Raw genomic sequence first — 20,517 nt, 5'->3', positions numbered from 1 at the left:
GTTTAACAAATGCTTATTGATCGATTTTCCCCCATGCTTCAGGAGGCCCTTCTTGCTTCCTCAGCCATGCTGAGATCTGGGGCCACTTGGCATACATTTGGAATTGCAAAATGACTCTAGGGTACTTTGTATAAATCTATAGTTTGAGAACTGGAGACTGATTTAGGAAAACCACAATCTTAGAAGTGGTTAGAGAAGGTGGGATTAGTTGGTGGATGGCTCTGTCCAAGACACTTCTGGATTTTGATATCAAGGACTTATATTACCTAGCTAAGATGCTGCAGGGGGAGATTTCTATTTTAGTTATGTTGTTGGACTGGGTGACTTTTTTTTTTTTTTTTTAATTTAATAGCCTTTTATTTACAGGTTATATGCATGGGTAACTTTACAGCATTAACAATTGCCAAACCTCTTGTTCCAATTTTTCACCTCTTACCCCTCACCCCCTCCCCCAGATGGCAGGATGACCAGTAGATGTTAAATATATTAAAATATAAATTAGATACACAATAAGTATACATGACCAAACCGTTATTTTGCTGTACAAAAAGAATCAGACTCTGAAATATTGTACAATTAGCTTGTGAAGGAAATCAAAAATGCAGGTGGGCATAAATATAGGGATTGGGAGTTCAATGTAATGGTTTTTAGTCATCACCCAGAGTTGTTTATCTGGGCGTAGCTGGTTCAGTTCATTACTGCTCCATTGGAAATGATTTGGTTGATCTCCTTGCTGAGGATGGCCAGGTCCATCAGAACTGGTCATCATATAGTATTGTTGTTGAAGTAAATAATGATCTCCTGGTCCTGCTCATTTCACTTGGTATCAGTTCATGTAAGTCTCTCCAGGCCTTTCTGAAATCATCCTGTTGGTCATTTCTTACAGAACAATAATATTCCATAATATTCATATACCACAATTTATTCAGCCATTCTCCAACTGATGGGCATCCATTCAGTTTCCAGTTTCTAGCCACTACAAAAAGGGCTGCCACAAACATTCGTGCACATACAGGTCCCTTTCCCTTCTTTATAATCTCTTTGGGATATAAGCCTGGACTGAGTGACTTTTAATGTTTCATCTCAGCCTAATGATGATGAAAATGATTCTTTGACTTCTAACATGGGGTTATCTTCTTTTCCTCTTCCTTTGGCAGAACCAAATCATAATTCTCTCATCTTATAATATTTCTGGAATAATTTACAATTTCTAAGGAAGCCTAGAACCAAATACTCTAGTCATGGTTAATCTTTAGACTCCTAAACCCGTGAGTGTGGTTTGCTGAGACTGCCTTGATAACCAACTGTTTTAATTGGTTGACTTTATTTAGCAAACAAATGAAAATTGGATAGGTTGGTAGCTCTTAGAAGAGGAAGTGGGGAAAGTTTGGTTGTATATAAACAAACTTCTATATATTGTGTTGTTTTTGATGAAAATGTTTATCATACAATTATAGGTGTACATGGTAATCGATAATTAACAAGAATGCAGTCAGTCTGTAAATTAATTTTAGATTCTGGTTGATGACAGTTTTTAGGAAAGACTTATTGAGTACCAGAAAATGGTGCTAGGGCTTCTTGATATGGTAGAGGCTGGCACTTCCCTTTATGCCTGATTCAGGACCTGTAGCAACAATGCTTTAGTGTCAAAGACCTTAAATAAAGTTGTGATTTTTGACTACTGCTTGTTGTGTGACCAGGTATAAGCCTCTCGGGATGTTTCCTAATCTATAAAATGGGGATAATAATATTTGTACATAATATTGTTATAAGGATAAATATGTACATAACACTGTGTATCAGATTCAGCTATTTTTATTATATTGGCATTTTCTTAATTATTGAATCACTTTTAAAATCACCATGAAGTCAAGGACTCTAAGCCATTTTGAAGTCCAGAAGACCTAGTATTCAGGCCTTTGCTATGTGTTATAATAATTTGAAACTTTTTCATTTACTGCTTTTTTTCCCACTAATACAACAGAATTTTTGTAATTTGGTGATCTCATCAAGGTGTATTATTTCATTTTTTAACATGTATCAGAATTTTATATGCTGTCTTACTTTGTGTGATTCTTGAATGTATCTTTCCATGAGTCATTCATGTGATTCAACTAGCCCAAGTGCTATCCAGGGATTTTTCATTGTCTCTCATTCTTAATACATTAGCCCATCCCTTTTTCCTTCATACATGTCCTCAGTAATGCTTTTTATACTATACATTGAGAACAAATCAATGACTTGAATTTCTGCAAATGGAAGATTATTATAATTTTTAATTCTTTGTATTTGATAACTTAATTTACCTTTTTAGCAAAGGGAATGAAAAGACCAAAGAAATTCTGGAATTAGGGGAAATGGTAGGAGATAAATTATTATTGATTAGTAAAAGCAATGATACAGATTTCTGGGGAAAAACTGATTTGTAGTTCTCAGGTTAAAATGAATGTCATAGAAGATTCTGAGCTGCAAAGAGACCTTGGAAATTATCTGTTCCAGTTTTATTTTATGATTAAGGAAACTAAGGAAACCTTATTTTAAGGTTGAGATTTAAGTGACTTGAAAGAAACTGGGTCATATGGAAAATGAAACTAATTAATTTGGAAATAAAAACACTATAAACAAAGGCTAAGCAGTTTTTTGTGCTTATATTTATGAGAAAAAAAAATTTAAAAATATTTTTTGTCCTTTGGGATAGAAGGAAATTATTGCCTAAACAGTTAGTGGATATAGAATATTAAAGATAATCTCAAATATCCCAAAACAATAAATCCCCTTCTATTTCTTCTTCCTCTTTGTATATTTCTATCTATGCTTGAGAACAAATATCTTTTATTATACACTCAAATTGACTGCATTTGACATAGAAATGTGTGGTATTTATACCAAAAAAACCCAACTACAGCTAGCTAAATGTGTGATATAAATTTTTTGAAAACAAACAGCTAAACTAATGGAATTCTATAATATTATCTATGCATTTTACACAGTGAAGTAGAAAATTTGTACATGTTAAATTTTATTAATAGCATTGATATTTAATATAAAGTGAAATTTTAAGTCTATTCAGAGTTGATTTGTCAAAGGTGACATTTCCAAATAAAACATAGACTAGAATTCTGGTGTGGAATTATTTTTCTAATTGTTTTAAGTGGTATTAATATTATTTTTGCTCACTGCTAAACATGAGATTTTTATTGTCATTCTAGTTTCTTGATTCATGTGCAAAGATAACTTGCCCAAACTACAATATTTAGCAGTCAGAAACTTCATCATTCTCCAAAATAGGAAATAAAGAATCTTTTCCCAATTTAAAAATGAGTAAGCTCTTTTTAAGTAGGTATTAATTCGTTCCTGGTTTATGTATATATATAGAGGCGAGCACACTGCCTGACATATAGTAGCTGCTTAATAGATAATGGTTAGTAGGATGATCTACTTTCACAAGATTCCATCACACTTAAGGCTAATGTCATCCTCCTTTTCCCAAAATCGTATCTTCCTCTGACCGGAGATCTTTCTTTAGTCTGTTTTGAAAATCTTATTTTCTATGTTGATATATTTTCTGTTAATGTTATCATTCAATGAATGTGGATACTGGGAGTATGTGATTATTCCCTGAAAACGGCTCCCTCTTTTGACAGAGAACTATGATTCCGTGTGCCAGTAGTACAAGCTAACTTTTTGGTAGTACTGGTCTCTGAACCCTGTCCTAATCTTTACCTCCCTTCTCATCAGATTTCATTTTGAGGGCAAACTCAACTTAGACTCACCTGCAGATAGCTTTCATTATCCTGTCACTCTACTGTTTGATTGTCTTTTGGTTTCACATTAATAGTCTACTACTATCCCTTCACCCCGCCTCTTCCTAGTAATGGAATACATTTATACTCAGAGACCAGTTTCCTAACTATTTACATTCTACCAGTTATAAACATCCAGACATTTTCCAGAATTTCAGAGAATCTATAGTTTTTTCTTTTTTTTAAATCTTAACAAAAATCTTTATGTATATCCTGTAGAAATCATAAACTAACAATATGCAATCTGAAGAGGTATAATATGAATTTTTGCCCTCAAATAGTTTACATTTAGTTGGAAAAGTAAACCATGTACATACTAAATGAGAGCCAGTAAGAATATTGTCTTTGTTCCTGTCTACATTGTTGTGAGCTCAGGCAGTTGGAGCTTTATTCCTTTGCCCTTCACCATTATGTACAATCTAAGAGAGAGCACTACACATATATAAAGCAGTCTATTGATCAGAGGCTTAGAGACCTAGGGCGCCCCAAAATTTGCAGGTGTGACCTAAATAACTTAAATTATTGATGTAGAAATTTCTTGGCTAGTTCTTGCCAGTTTGAGCTAATTACTTGACTTCTTAGGTCACCACATTTCTTTATGACCAGATCTAAAGAGTAGTGATTAAAAGATTGATATTCATCTGGAGGGAGTTATCTAATAGAATGCTTCAAGGAACTGGCCTTGACATTGTTCTAGTCAGTAATTTATTAGTGATGTAAGTGAAGTCATAGTTGCCATGCTGATCATGGATTTTTTAAAAATAAAATTTTATTGCTACTTTTCTCATATATATCACTTACATTTTCCAATATATCCTTTCCTTTCCCAGGGAGCCACCCTTTATAATAAAGGATAAAAAAAAAAAAGTTCCATGCTGGTCAAGTTTACAAAGACATGAAATAGGGATGGATAATAAATTTATTTGGCAGCATAATCAGTATCTAAAAAAAATTTTGACAGGCTAAAGTGATGGTCCAAGTTTAATATAATAAAATCTAATAGGATAAATATGAATTTCTGTGACAGGATTCAAAAAATCAGCTGCATTAATACAGAATGGATGACGAAAAACATATGTCCAGACAATAGAAAGGTGAAAAAGACTTAATATTTAAATAGACTGCTGTGCAAGCTAGATAAGGGTCAAAGTTGTGATGAACTACAGGGTAAGCTACACAAGAGGTATCTTGGAAATATACAACAAAATATATACTCAAGAAATTCTCACATTTTTATACAGGCAGATAGACCCTCAGGTAACTAAATATAAATTATGTTTTTGGAAGAATGACTAGCTGAAAGAAGGGGGAGATATGGTACAAGAGAGGCAGAAAAATCTCTTTGTAGGACTTGGCACTTGAGCCTTAATAGAAACCAGGCCTTTCAGAGATAAAGATTGAAGAAAACATTCTGGGCATGGAGGACAGCCTGTTCAAAGGCACAGAGATGAGAGACAGAATATTTTGAATGGAGGGATATCAAGTAAGCCATTTGGGTTAGAACATTGGTTGCCTGAGGAGGAGTAATGTGAAATGAATCTGGAAAGAGTTTGGGGCTTAAATTGCAAACAGAGCAGGTTGTATTTTAATCTAGAAGTAATAGGAATTCACTAGCTTTTTGAGCAGGATAATGTTAATATTTTAAGTTTACAAAGTGATTTAATAATTTCATTTCACAATCCTCCCAACAAACCAAGGAAGTAGATATTAATAGTCTCATTTTTATAGATGAAGAAACTAAAGCAAAGGGTAAGTGACTGTTAAGAATCCGAGACAAGATTTGAGGTCAGGTTTTCTTGCCTCCATATTTAGTCTTTTATTTCTTGTATTTTGGACAGTTATAGGAACAATGAAATAGACTCAGAATTGAATATGAGGAAGAGACTAGGTTAACTCTCAACTGGGAAACTGCAGCACTGTTAATGATTTCAAGCAGCTCATACTGCTGCACTGTTACCCAAATGGAAATGGAAGAATGTATGATAGATATAAATATCATTAAAGCATATTACCAATAATATGTTGTTATGTGAGAAGTGGCATTAAAAAACCATCAGAGGTATATAGATAGTTATAATAGTTAATATTATTAACATTATCCTGCCCAAAAAGCTAGTGAATTCCTATTACTTCTAGATTCTACCTGTCTCTGGTGACTTTTTTATGCCATTGGTAATCTGTACTTTTGAGATAAAAATTCCATAACTTGCAGTCATATATGTAGGATCACCAGGTATAAAGAGATGGACTTTTGCAGCAATGTGAGCTGCTTGGGATCATTATAGGTGCTATACAGTTTCCTACATGAGACTTAGCTTAATCTCTTCCTTGTATTCATATTAAGCACATTTTATTGTTCTTATATGGATACTTGTCCAAAGTATTTATACTGATAGATGAATTTAGTAGCTGCCTATCCTATTATGTGTTGTAATCTGACTTTTTTTTGGTCTTGTGTCTGTTTTGCTTCAGTGAAACTCTTCTAAATAATGGGGATTTTCAACATCTTTATGATTTTCACTTTCCCTTTTTTTCAGAGCTGAGAGCTTATAATTTGCACACAGAATCTAACTGTAGACAGATGACATCCTCGAAGTCTCTCAGACATCAAGGGCTTCTTAATATTTCTTACTCCCATATGTAAGCCAAGGTCTTTCAACTTCACCTTTGCAACATCTCTCCAATACCCTTCCTTCTGTTCTCCAACTTTGCTACCATCTTATTAGGCTCTCATCACTTCACATCTTTATGACTGTAATAGCCTGTTGGTGGTCTGTTTCCTCATGTGTCTCCCCACTCCAATTCGTTCTTCATTCTGCCACTGAAGTGATTTTCCTAAAATGCAGATCTGATCATGTCTCACCCCCCACCCCCCCCCCCACCCCCCCACTCAGTAAACTTCAGGGACTTCTTATTGTAGTCTTCTTTTGCCATATTCCCTACATGTCCTCTTGAATAAAGTGGCATTGTCCCCCTGGCTTTTCCCCAAACAAGACACTCCATCTCTCGGCTCTGGGCATTTTCTCTGGCTTTACCTCATATCTGGAATGTGTTCTCCTCAGCTCCAACTACTGACCTCCCAGTTAAAATCCCACAGTTCTAGAGGAAACCTTCCTTAAATCGTTTTAATTTCAGTGATATTTCTTTTAAAATTAATTCCTTTTTATCCTGTAGGTAGCTTCCTTTGTTTATATTTGTCTCATTAGATTGTAAGTTCCTTTAGGACAGGGACAATCTTTGTCCTTTTTGTATCTCTAATGCTTAGCATAGTGCTTGGCACATGGTAGGTGCTTAATAAATATTTATTGACTACCTTTTCTTCTAATTCATAATTTTGGACTTTTTCCAAACCAGTTGATGATTTGATTGTATATAGATAACTTGCTGTTTGTCAAAATCACTCATTTGATGTTCTGTAAATATATAGAGCACCTTCCCTGCTTCTTGAAGAAAATATTCATGATTTATAAACCTGAGCTCCATTTCATTACTTTGTTCTAGATTGTTTTCTGACATAATTTTTACCTTATTTCCCTAGGCTTAATGTATTGAATTCACAGGACAGTCGGGTGTATTTTGATTGGAAATAGATACTTTTGTTAAGTTGTTCATCATCTACAAGTGTTAGGATACATTCTTTACTTATCTATATAATCGTCTGCTTCCTTTTACTTTTTGTGAGCAGTATTAAGCATAATGAGCAAATATCCTTCTCTTCTTTAGAAATGAAAAAAAAAGAAACAATTATGTCAGCTCCTTTACTGATTTCTCTGAGAACTTCTGAGCCATCTTTCTATTTTACTGCAACTTTTTTTGATTTTCAGAATGTGAACATAAATGTGGTTCATTGCCTGAGGCATCTGTCATAGGATCTTTGTCTAACAACCATTAAAAGAACTGTTAAATTAATGTTTAAAAACATGTAATTCTAAGCATATTCTGTACCCTTTTCTGCCTGACTGTGACTAATTCTGTGGAATCCAAAGAAAGATAAACAAGTCTTATGACTGTTGTACATTCTTTTTTGTTTTGTGGGTTGCTATAATTCATATTCTTAACAACTGACTGTTTGATGATTGACAGAACAGGTCTTAAGATAGCAAACATAATTTATTTTTGTGTTAGTACTTTAAAACTTTTCCACCTTGAAGAGAAACTTGAATTCTACTTGGTATAGTCTTGGAAAAGCCCATGGAATAATAGATAGAGAACCAGCCTTAAAGTCAGGAAAACCTGGATGATCCTAAATCACTTTCTTTCTCAACGCCCTAGATGCTCATCTAAGAAGTTTTCCTTTCTTGAAAATTTCTTTTTACTCATGAAATTAAAGTTCAAGTTAAAAAAAAAAAAGATAACACTGAAAATCTGAGTCACTTCTGTGTTGTGCCAAGGCATTCTATGTTACATCTAATTTCTGTTAAAATGCAAATTTTTCATTTATTATTCACTTTCCCCCTAGTAAACATTATTGTCTTACAGGTAATAGACTGATTTTTTTTTTAAACAAGGTTATAAATAGGTGAGTTTGAAGGATAAATACCTATTTAATAATACCAGAGTATTATTGTTGTGTTGTTTAAAGAATTATAATAATTGATTATGACACTATGAAATCTTTTAAGAAACTAATATTAGGACTGACTTAATATCAAGTCTTTTAAGTTTTTAAAATTTTATTGTTAATTCATTGAACTAGTTATATCATACTTGAGACAAGGAAATTGTGGGAGTTTAAAGATAACTATGAATGTAAGATTTAATGTAAATTTATATAATAAGCAAATAGACATTCAAAAAGAGAATAAGCATTTTGTGTACATTCTTTTATCTTAATGGCTTCAAATAATATCTTATGAAAGTTTACTTGCATTTGAATGGCAAATGCTTTTTTTGTATGAGCAATATATTAAGCTTCATCTATCTTCAGCACTCCCATTCTGTTGAGAATGAAAGAAGGCATGATTCATTTTGACAGTTGTAATAGTTTTTAATTAATATACTCACTTCGAAAGTCAGGCCTTTAGAATATTTAGTTAGCATACACATAAGCAGCAATATGGCATAGTAAAGAATGAAGATTTTATATTTAGAAGACAAACTAGTAAAATTATCCATAAGGGTTTTTTCCTTGACTGCCAATTGATGGTATTGACATTTTAACCTTAGTCTTTTTGTTTCTTTCTCTGTAAAATGAGAATACTAGTACTTGTTGTTATTCTTTTCTACCTTAAAATTTTGTGAATATCAAATTATGTGAAGCATTTTGTAACTTTAGTGTGCTACATTAATATTAGCTATTATTTGACAATTAAATTTTGAAACAATAGTCATAGCTAAGAAGGTAGATAGTCTCCCTTGGATTTAAAATGGAATGATTTTGTGAGAATAATATTGTTTTTAGAAAGTAATACTTTTATATCATGATTAAATTTCAATCCATTGTGTTTCTTTAAATATCTGAAGTTTGAAACAACACATAGTAGTCTGAATCTCATACATAGTTTGATAATTTGCATTTTTGCACCTTCACAAATTGTGATTCTTAGATTCATATTTAGAGATTTAACACCTGGAGAAGAATGAAGTGACTAGATTTATCTTCTTGAGGTTAAGGATTTTATCTTAAGGATTTATCTTTGGTACAAAGCAACCTTAATATGTTGATTACTTAAATAATTATCAAATAAATGTGTTCATTTGAAATATATTGTAAGCCATCCAAGTACTTTCAGTGGATTTCTAAAGTCCTAGTCTCCCTCCCTCCCTCCCTCCCTTCCTTCCTTCCTTCCTTCCCTTTTTTCTTTTCCTTTTCTTTTTCTTTGTGAGACAGTTGGGATCAATTGACTTGCCTAAGGTCACACAACAAATGTTAAGTGTCTTGAGGCCAGATTTTTACTCAAGTCCTCTAGACCAGAGCACTGCTGGTGCTCTATCCATTATGCCATTTACCTGCCCCTGTTACAGAATTTTTGAAATCTTAGTTTTTCAACTGATTTCAGTCAGTTTTCAAAATTGACAAAATCCATTGTGTTATGAGGTATTTTGGACAGATGTTCAACTCACCAACACACCAACTGAATTTTCTATAATGTTAGTCCCTATTTCAAAGATTTTTGGTGCAGAATTTATCTAGAAGTTCATGCTATATTGTGCTTTAAAAATGAAATAAAAAAGCAAGTTTAATATCAGAATGATTTATTTGTGATTTTTTCAAGCTTTAATGGTAGTTCATTTTGTTTTGCCACCCTAATTAGTATATTAACTTTTACTATAGTTTTCAGTTTTACTTTGAGACATCTTGTGTTTGGATTTTGGTTTTATAAGTTATAAATTAGATTGTTTAGTTTTAATGTTTCAAAAATTGACAAATTATCGTCATGCTGAAAATTCTTGGACACAAATACTATACAAATTTTTTTTCTGAAATATTATTTTCTATTGATGTTAAAACTTTTTGCATATCATCACTTGCCTAGGCTACATATCTATAGTTTAAAAATTTATAGTAACAATAAGATCTAAATCTGTTTTTAAGTTGAAACTTTATAAAAGAATTTTGAACCTCATTTATTGATGATTCATGTCTTTAAATCCTTAATTATATGAAAGGTCTTAGAAGTAAATGAGCAACTTTACGTTTATGTAAACCCCTAAAATATTTGTGTAAAATGGGCTTCTGACTACATATAATAGAAGCACTGTTGAAATATACTTTCATTCCAATTCCAAAGAGACTCAGAATATTTTTCGAAATTACTAACGGATTAAGAGGGCAGCTAGAACTCCAATTTATAAAATTATAAACAAATTATAAAATTATAATTTGGTTACAGTCCTAATGACTTCATTACAGGAACTCTTGCTTACCAGTGAAACATGACTATGATTAGAACAAATGAAAGAGAATGAAATATCAACAGAACTATTCCATAGAAGTAAGTTAGCTCTGGCTCTTTAGATTATATATGATTTCATGTGTGAAAGTTCAACTCTTAAGTGATACTCAACATTTCGTAATCTACAATCATGCACTACTTCACCTCAAACTACTTCCATTATCTTGTGTTCATACTGGCAGTGAAATCCAGATGTTCAGATGAGACCATTAATTTAAATATCTTCAATCAGGCCATCATGCTTGTTTTGATACATATTAACTATTTATAAAAGAAAATAAGAAAGATTTCTTTAGCAGTTCCACAGTAGATATTTATTAGGTATCTATCATGTGCAAGGTATCAGGATTATATGGGGGGGAAAAAAAGAAATAGACCCTTCCTCTAAGAAGCTTATACTTTCTATGTTTTAAATTAATATTGTAAATTAAGAATAGTATTGTATATGACATATATTATGTGCAAAAAATTATTTTTTTTCTGTTAGATGCTAAATTACTTAAGAATAGGGATAGAATTTTTTTAATGTATTCCTGGTTCCTTGTACAATATTGAACATAAAAAGAACTTAATAAATTCTTTTAAAAATAATTTATTTTAAATATTCATTTTTTTAAAATGGAATTCAGAATTTTCTTCCCCTTGCCTGCCTTTTCCCCACCCACTGAGAAAGCAAGCAAGGTCATATCAGTTTTTCATTCAAAATCATGCAAAACATGTCCATATTAGCTATGCTGCCAAAAAAAAAATAATAAAGTAAAAAAAAATAAAGCTTTAAAAAGTATGACACTATCTGTACTTAGACTTTATTAGTTCTTTTTCTGGAGGTAAAGATTTTTCATCATAAGCTCTCTGGAATTATTTTGGATCATTTTAGGCATTATTTTGGATCATTTTGGGCCTCTTAGTACCCAAGTCTTTCACATTTGGTCATTATTACAATATTGCCTGTGTACATTATTCTCCTGGTTTTGCTCACTTCATTTTGCATCAGTTCATGTAAATCATTAAAAAAATTTCTGACTGCATCCTGTTCATCATTTCTTATAACATAATAGTATCCCATTGCAATCATATACCACATTTTGTCCATCTATTTCCCAATTGATGGACGTCCCCCATTTCCAGTTCTTTGCCACTACAAAAAGAGCTGTTGTGAATATTTTTATACACATAGGTCCTTTTCCTGGTGGTGACTTTGCTGGGTCAATGGTGTTCTTTTTTTATGTCCTTTTGAACACAGTTCCACATCACTCTCCTGAATGGCTACACTAGTTCACAACTCTACTAACAAAGCATTTTTTCCACAACCCTTCCAGCATTTATCTTTTTTCTTTTTCTATTATATTAGCCAATCTGATTGGTGGTACCCTCCAAGTTGCTTTAATTTGCATTATTCTCATCAATGGCGATTTAGAACATCTTTTCTTCTTCTGAAAACTGCCTGTTTGCTTTTAATTATGCAACCATAGAATTTTAGAATTGGGACAGAATTCAATGGTCCAAACCACAATTTGAAGAGGCCCCTCTCTAACATATTCAACAAATAGTCATCACGCCTCTGCTTGAAGCCCTCCAAAGAAAAGAATCCCAACATCTTTCAAAGTAGTCCATTCTGGCTCTGGACAATTCTGGTTATTAAGAAGTTTTTTCCCAAAAATATGTCTAGACTTTCCTCTTGGCAACTTATCTTTGTTGCTCCTGATTCTACCTTCTGAGGCTAAACAGATTCCTCCACATGATGGACCTTCAGTTATTTGAAGACAAACTATTATGTCCTCCAGAGTTTCTCTTTTGCAGGATAAGCATGCCTAGTTCTTTCCTTTGATCCTTAGGTATCAAAAACTTAAGGACTGTCACCATCTTGGCTGTCTTCCTGTAGATACTCTCCAGTTTATCAGTGCTCTTCTTAAAATAGCATTCAGAATTTAACATAGTACTCCAGATGTACTTTGCCCAGGACAAAATACACATGAACTGTTATCTTTCTGTGAGTGGAAGCAGTGCCACTTTTAATGCAATTCAAAATCTTATTGGCTTTTTTAAGATTTTGCTGGATCAGGGGCAGTTAGGTGGCATAGTGGTTAGAGCACCAGCCCCAAAGTCAGTAGGACCTGAGTTCAAATGTGGCCTCAGACACTTAATACTTCCTAGCTGTGTGACCCTGGGCAAGTTACTTAATCTCAATTGCCTCAGGAAAAAAACCCCCACAAAGATTTTGCTGGATTTATTGCCATACAGTAGTACTGATTTATATTGAACTTGCAGTGTACTCACAAACAGTTGTTTAACCATGCCTCCCCAGCTAGTATCTGTGAAATTGATTTTTGAACCCATATGGCATTTGCATTTGTCCCTATTGAATTTGATTTTATTAGATTTAGTCCAGGAATCTAATCTTTCAGGATTTTTTATTTTAGATCTGACTATTGTTTGCTTTTCTTCTTGTATCATGAATAAATGATTACATGAATAAAAATAAAAAAGTATTAAGCCGTTATTACTAATGCCAGGTACTATGCTTAAGTGCTGGAGATAAAAATAAAAGTCCCTGCAAAAACTCCTGCTCCCAAAGAACTTGCATATTATGAGAGAAGACAACTGAAATGGTGATCCAGCAGGGATATTTTGATCTGGAAAGGCCCAGGGCTTTTGGGTAAAACAATAAGTAGGTAAATTGATGGATACTTTCTTTATTAAAGCAATCATGTTGATTTAATTACTGTTGCCTGAGAAAGAGGTACAGTGAATGTCAAGAAAATGGCCAGGGTAATTTTCTCCATTAAGTGAGTTACTGCAACCTCCATTTAAGGAAGGATCAGCACCATCTATATCTTATTTTTATCACAACTCTGCTCCGGATTCTCCACAATTATTTATGTTGAGCCTGCAAGGGTTCTTTCTCTTCTTCCACTTCCCCTGTTCTGCCCCTTATAATGTATTGCATCTTCCTCCATCAGATCCCATACTTTTTTTTTTATGCTGAGACAATATTTTAAAAATATGGAACTCAAAAATATTGATTGTGATAGAAAACTTCTTCATTTTACTTATTAGTTTTTGTATTTTCCTTCTTGATGGTTTTAAAAGTGCTTTAGGGAGAAAAATATGATTTGGTGAGATTATATAGCTTTTTCCATGGTTGTCAGATTCAATAATAATAAATTTATAAAGTATGCTAAGAATTTTTTGTATAATTTCATATAAATTGAGTTACTTAAAATCTCAGTTAGGAATATTGTTGATATACTCTTTATGTAATTTTAAAAAATTCTTATTTTCCATCTTGGTGTGCTTCAATACTTAATTTCCTTTTTTTTATTTTTTTTATTTAATAGCCTTTTATTTACAGGATATATGCATGGGTAACTTTACAGCTCAATACTTAATTTCTAAGTATGGTAATTATTTTACTGAAGATGCCCTCTCAAACCATTTTTCTTGAAATTATCTTAAGGAAAATTGATACTTTTTATAGTATCATTAGTTTCTTGTGTGGGTGTTTTGCTGGCCATATTTTAATAAAGAACCTAGTAGAAGCATTTTTTTTTTTCTGAATTTCCTATTTTTATTTTTGATTTGTCCTTTTTTTTTAAATCTCAAATTTTTATCTTTAATCATTTTCTGAGAAAATTGGCTTTTAATTAGATCAGCCTACGTATAATCTAGTCATGGACATAGAAATCTTATTATATGACATCATCCATGGGAATAGCCATATGATGAACTTTGCTTTAAGCAAACTTGTTATGAAAACTCATATATGCAAAAGAGTTATATTAGAGAATGCTTATTTACTTTATAAGTAATTTTTTTTACACCAAGAATTAACTACAGAATTCTTTTAACTAAAACATTTTCCAACTACATTGAAATAAGCTTCTCCTATAAATTGATAAATATTCAGTGTACCAATTCATGAATTTTCACGACTACATATATTACATTAAGATGAGTTATACTTCTAATAATAATAGTTCATGTTTATATAGACTTTATGGGTTTCTCTCCATCTTGCTATACCATAATATATATTTAATGCTTGTGTTTTAAATGTGGTCTGCATGTAATCAGTCCAAGAACATGGCTTAAGTAAAGATAGTTTTCATTCAGTTCTTATTCATTTTTCCCCCACCTAATTTTTCTTTTCCCCTAGATGTTTATCACCTTAAGAGGTGGGTGTGTGTGTGTGTGTGTGTGTGTGTGTGTGTGTGTGTGTGTGTTTGTAATAATGATGGTGGGATGTTCCTTGATCTTTCTTCCCTACAGTTGATAGAATCATGAATTTAGACTTTAGAGGCCATCAAATTCACCATTCCCCCCTTGTTTTACAAATGAAAAGATAGAAGGCCACTTTATAGGTAAAGCATTTGAGGCTGAGAGATGTTAAAGGAGCCAAGAGTTACATAACTAATAAATGAAGCAGGATTTGTACTCAAGTCTTCCTGATTCAAAGCCCAGCCCTCAATCCACTTTTATTTTTTAATTATTTGTTGACCTAGAGATCCACTTCTGTGGAAGAAATCAAAGATAGAAAATGTCAACCAAAATATTTGCAGTATCAGTGAAATGGAAACAAACTCATTGACTTGGAATGGCTAAACATCTTGTGGTAAATGAATTTAGTGAGATATTTACTGTTAGAAGCAATATAAAGACTACATCACTTATGATGCAGTATGTAATAAAACTCCAACAAGATTGACAACAAAAATTAAAATTGAAATTATGAATAATTTTCTTGTATTACTTATTGCAATATAACTTTCAGATTTTGTTTCTTTTTTTTTTTAAATGTTATCATGTTTTTCTGTGACAACTATCTATGATCCTTATCTGTCTGCATCCTATCTTGAAGGTCTGTTGTTTTGGCATGTATAGAATTCATGTATACTTTTAATATTGTTCCTTTCTGCTAAATTTTTTCCCCACTTTGTTTTTTTTTGTTCTAAATCTGTAATTTTTTTTTTTTTAGAACCTCTGCTTCTTTGGAGACAGTATTTATTGCGTCTTCTAAGTTTTCTATTTGTTTTTAAAAAAAAATTTTTTAGTGTTCTTTTAAAAAGCTTATAATTTATTTTAGCATATTAAAAAAAAAATAAGTTCTGAATTCTCAGCATCCCTTTTCCCCTACCTGTTAAGAAGGCAAGCAATGTATCATTTACATGTGAAATCATGTAAAACATATTTCCATATTAGCCATGTTACTAAAAAAAATAGTGAAAAAATTATACTTCAGTCTGAACTCAGAGTTTGTCAGTTTTCTCCCTGGAGGTGTGTAGCATTTTTCATCTTGTAGTTGCCTTGGATCATTGTTAGTTGCCTTGGATCATTGTATTAATCAGAGTAGCTAGATCTTTCATAGTTTATCATTATTACATTATTGCAGTTATTTTCCTGACTCTGCTCACATGACTGTGTATCAGTTCATATAAGTTTTCTCAAGTTTTTCTGTTTCCTGTTCATCGTTTCTTATGGCAAAATAGTTTTCATCATAATCATATGCTATAACTTGTTCAACCATTTCCTAGTTAATGGGGACATCTCCTCAATTTTCAATTCTTTGCTACCACAAGTAGAGCTATTGTAAATATTTTTGTACATTAAATCCATGCTGGGTTAAAGGGTATTCACAGTTTTGTGTACTTTTGAGCACAATTCCAGACTACTCTCCATAATGGTTATACTAGTTCACAACTCTACTAACAGTGCATTAGTATCCCAATTTTTCCATGCTCTTTTCAGCATGTGTTGTTTCCTTTTCTACCATCTTAGCCAATCTAATTGATTGGTGGTAACTTCACGTTCTTTTAAGTTGTATTTCTCTAATTACTGATGATTTAGAGCATTTTTTTTCATATGATTCTAAATAGTTTTGATTTCTTCTTCTGAAAACTGCCTGTTCATATCCTTTTATCAATTGAGGAATGATTTTTATTTTTGTAAATTTTACTCAGTTCCCTACATATTTGAGAAATGATACCTTTACCAGAGAAATTTGTTGTAAGAAAAATTTTTCCCTCCAATTTCCTACTTTCTAATCTTGGCTGCACTGATTTTGTTTGTGCAAAGTTTCTTTAGTTTAATGTAATCAAAATTATCCATATTTTTTGATCCTCTTATCTCTTGTCTCTATCTTTCCTTATTCATATATTTGGCAGGTAAAATTGTCCATGTTCCCCTAATTTGTTTTTGTTATGTCTAAATTATGTACCCATTTTGACTTTATATTAGTATATAGTATAAAATGCTAGCCTGTGCCTAATTTCTGCAAACCCACTTTCCAGTTTTCCCAGCAATTTTTGTCAAATACTGAATTATTACTTCCAGATCTTAGATCTTTGGGTTAACAAACACTAGATTACTGTGGTCATTTCTACTTTGTATCATATAACTAATCTATGCCACTGATCTATCACTTTATTTCTTAGCGAATACCAGATTGTTTTCATGATTACTGCTTTGCAATTTAGTTTGAATTCTGATACTGCTAGGCTGCTTTTCTTCACTTTTTTTTTCATTTTGAGTTCAATTTTCTAACATAATGGCATGCCTATCTTTTTTTTTTTTTTTTTTTTTTTTTTTTTAATAGTTTTACTTCTCTTTTGAACCTATTCTGGATTTTCTGATTGCTATTTCATGAACTTTGAGGAGTCTGCAGAATTCATTCTTTGATCAGGGGAACTTTGGTTCATTTTGTTAATAGAAAAATATATCTTGTTCTGATGGTCTAACTTCTCTGTGTTTTACTCATTGTTTATTCTGCCATTGTGAACTTCTATATTGTGAGCTAGGTTTTAATTTAGGCATTCTCTTTGGTTTTTTAGTCTTTTAAACTTTTTCTTTGTATTCCCAGTCACTTGCCTTTTGTTTTGACTCCTTCAGTTTCTACTGCTACACAGATGGCTGAGGCTCATTCCTTACACAGTGGGAACCAGAATATACTTTGTCAAGGGAAATAACTTTCCCCAGCTGAATTTATAGTCTCATTTCCCTTGCATGGAAGCTATTTTCTTTCTAGATTGGGGCTTTGTATTTATCATACTTTCTACTTCCTCTTTCCCCTTTCCTTCCTTCCAGTGGTGAGACAAAATCAGTGTCTACAGTTCATCGTGGGACGGCATCTTAGTCATTGCTATGCAAGAGGGAACTGACCATAGCTATAATCTGCAGTAAAAATCTACAAGGTTGTTCATCTTTATGCTTACTGTACTTGTGTACAGAATGACCTGGGGATGCTAAGTTGATTTTTACTTCTCTGATCTTCTGTTTTGTGGTTTCAACTTAAGTTAAATAATATCTGATAATTCTCCACCTCTCCATTCTACCTCCCCTTTTTAATGTTTTGGGTTAGAAACATTTGTGGAAAATAATATCTATCATCTTATTGGTCATGTGATCAAAAATCTCCCTTTCTGTGTTTTTCTACTTGAACTTGTGTGATTGTGGATCTCCATATTGAATAGGGTTCTCTAAAAGGTCTTTTTCAGCATAACACAAAGATTACCTCAAGGTTCCTTTATTGGATATTAGCACATTTTCAGCACTGACTTTCAAATAGTCTTTATTTGGTTATTGACGGATAATAGCATTTGAGAAAAAGTTAATGTGCTGTGTTACTTCACCTTTCTAGGTCTCAGATGCCTACAAAGTATTATGGAAGGCTCTAATTCTATAATCCTATGTCTGTGATGTAAGTCAGTAACTTTTTCAATATTGATTGATTGCCCCCAAATAAAATGAACAATTGACAACATTGTTGGCTTCCTAGAGATGAGCCAGGCACCATTTAGTTTCAGAAATTTGTTGAAATTGGCATTTATTTTATTGTTATAAAGGTGAAATAAGGAATCAAGGAAGAACAAAATTAAGACAGTCTTAAAGGATTTGGGAAATGGGAAATATTTTACTGACTGCCAGAGAATCATGAAATCATTTAATATAAAATTTTTTTCATTTGAAAAACAATGAATTCATACACCAAGTAAAAGAAGCATTTTCATGTTCATTGTGGAATAAGAGAGGATTATATGTGAAACTTCAATGGTATCATATAGAACTTGCTTTTCTTTTTAAGCTTAGCATAACTTCCACATACTTTCACAGCTGTCCTGTTTGTGATTTCTTCTGACCTTTCTTTTGTTTTTATTACCACTCTTCCTTCTGCCACTAATTTTGGGGGGGAAATTCTTTATAACAAATATGTACAGTAGAACAAAACAAAATTTCCACATTGGGAATGTCTAAAAATGTATGTTTCATTCTGTTTCTGTAGTCCATAAGCTCTCTGTCATGAGTCTTTTGAAACATAGCTGATCATTCCATTGATGAAGGTTAAGTCTTTTTAGAGTTGTCATTATAATGTTGTTACTATATAACTTGTTCTCCAGATTCTGTTTACTTCACTTTCACTTCATATAGTCTTTCCAGGTAAACTGTTCCTTTCATTATTTCTTGTGACACAAATATATTGTTGTGTCCAACTCTTCATGGCCCCATTTAGGATTTTCTTGACAATGACACTGGAGTGGTTTGCCATTTCCTTTTCCAGATCATTTTGGAGATGAGAAAATTGGGGCAAATATGATTAAGTGACTTTCCCGGGGTTACATTACTAATAAGTGTCTGAGGCCAGTTTTGAACTCGGGAAAATGTCTTCCCGACTTCAGGCTTGCCACTCTATTCATTATACCACCCAGCTGTCCCTCACAACAATATTACTTACATTAATATACTATAATTTGTTTAATCATTCCTTATTTGATGGATTCCTCTTACTTTCCTGTTCTATATCAGTACAAAAAAAGAGATGTCATATACATATGTATCCTTTGTTTTTTCTTTCTTTAATCACTTTGGGGGTGGGAAGTGGGTCTAGTAGTGATTATGTAGAATCAAAGATATAAAAGGCTTTACTGCTTCCTTGGTAAAAAGGCCTTTTTAAAAAAACAATTTAACTTGAAGAGGGAAGTTTATGTAGGAGAATAGAGTAGAACAGAGCAGAGTACTATGTGGGTATATATAGAACATATATATCTATTTTGATACTGAAATTGGTAAAATTCTCTTAATTTTTCTTAATAACATCTTAAAAAAGAAAAACTTAATACTTGTCTAGGGAAAGCAGTGCCACACACAGTAATGAATTCATCATAATGTCATAAAGAGTAGACGTTTTAATTTCAAAGTTATAGGTGGCCTGGGGTCATAAAATAAGACCGAAATTTTTCTTATTCCTTATTTCCCCTAGGTTTTCAAAATAAGAATCGAGTAGCAATTCTGGCAGAACTAGACAAGGAGAAAAGGAAATTACTTATGCAAAACCAATCTTCAACAAATCATCCTGGAGCCAGGTATTATGTATACATATTGCATGCCAGTGTATGTCAAAGTCTGAAGTTGTGATCTATCGGAGGTTATTTGGATTATTCACAGAATTGAAAAAAATCTTATTTTTTAAGAAAACAAGATGCTGTGCTCAGCACACACACACATTTGCTAAGGCAATTGGGATTAAGTTACTTGCCCAGGGTCACACAGTCAGGAAGTGTTAAGTGTCTGAGGCCAGATTTGAAATCAGGCCCTCCTGAGTGCAGGGCTGTGGCTCTATCCACTGTGCCACCTAGCTGCCCCAACTCACAGATTTTTAAAGAACAATTTTAAATATTTATACAATCCCCAAATTATGGTTGGTTTAAAAAAAAAAAAGAAAGTCATCATTCTGGTTATTTGTTCTTCACCAACCATAGTACTGATTGATTGAGAGGTTTCACCTAACAGTTTTGGCATTTTTAAAACATATTACAGGAATATATTAT

General features: G+C 32.5%; 1 protein-coding gene across 6 annotated transcripts in view; it reads left to right on the top strand.

Moving 5' to 3' along the window:
• INIP (INTS3 and NABP interacting protein) overlaps positions 1-20,517 on the top strand; it is a 41,049-nt gene that overhangs the window by 15,982 nt on the left and 4,550 nt on the right. For 4 of the 6 annotated variants that reach the window (XM_003761412.4, XM_023497382.2, XM_023497384.2 and 1 more), the window contains one exon: positions 19,950-20,052. In XM_003761412.4, coding sequence (XP_003761460.1) covers positions 19,950-20,052 — 103 coding nt within the window. Of the gene's footprint in view, positions 1-18,332; positions 18,393-19,949; positions 20,053-20,517 lie in introns of all 6 variants that reach the window. The other 2 variants (XM_023497383.2, XM_031943025.1) reach the window with 1 other exon arrangement.

This window comes from Sarcophilus harrisii, chromosome 1 (genome assembly GCF_902635505.1).
Source record: "Sarcophilus harrisii chromosome 1, mSarHar1.11, whole genome shotgun sequence".
Classification (NCBI taxonomy): Eukaryota; Metazoa; Chordata; class Mammalia; order Dasyuromorphia; family Dasyuridae; genus Sarcophilus; species Sarcophilus harrisii.
The sequence above is the reverse complement of the archived record's forward strand: the minus strand, read 5'-3'. Positions and strand labels throughout refer to the sequence as shown.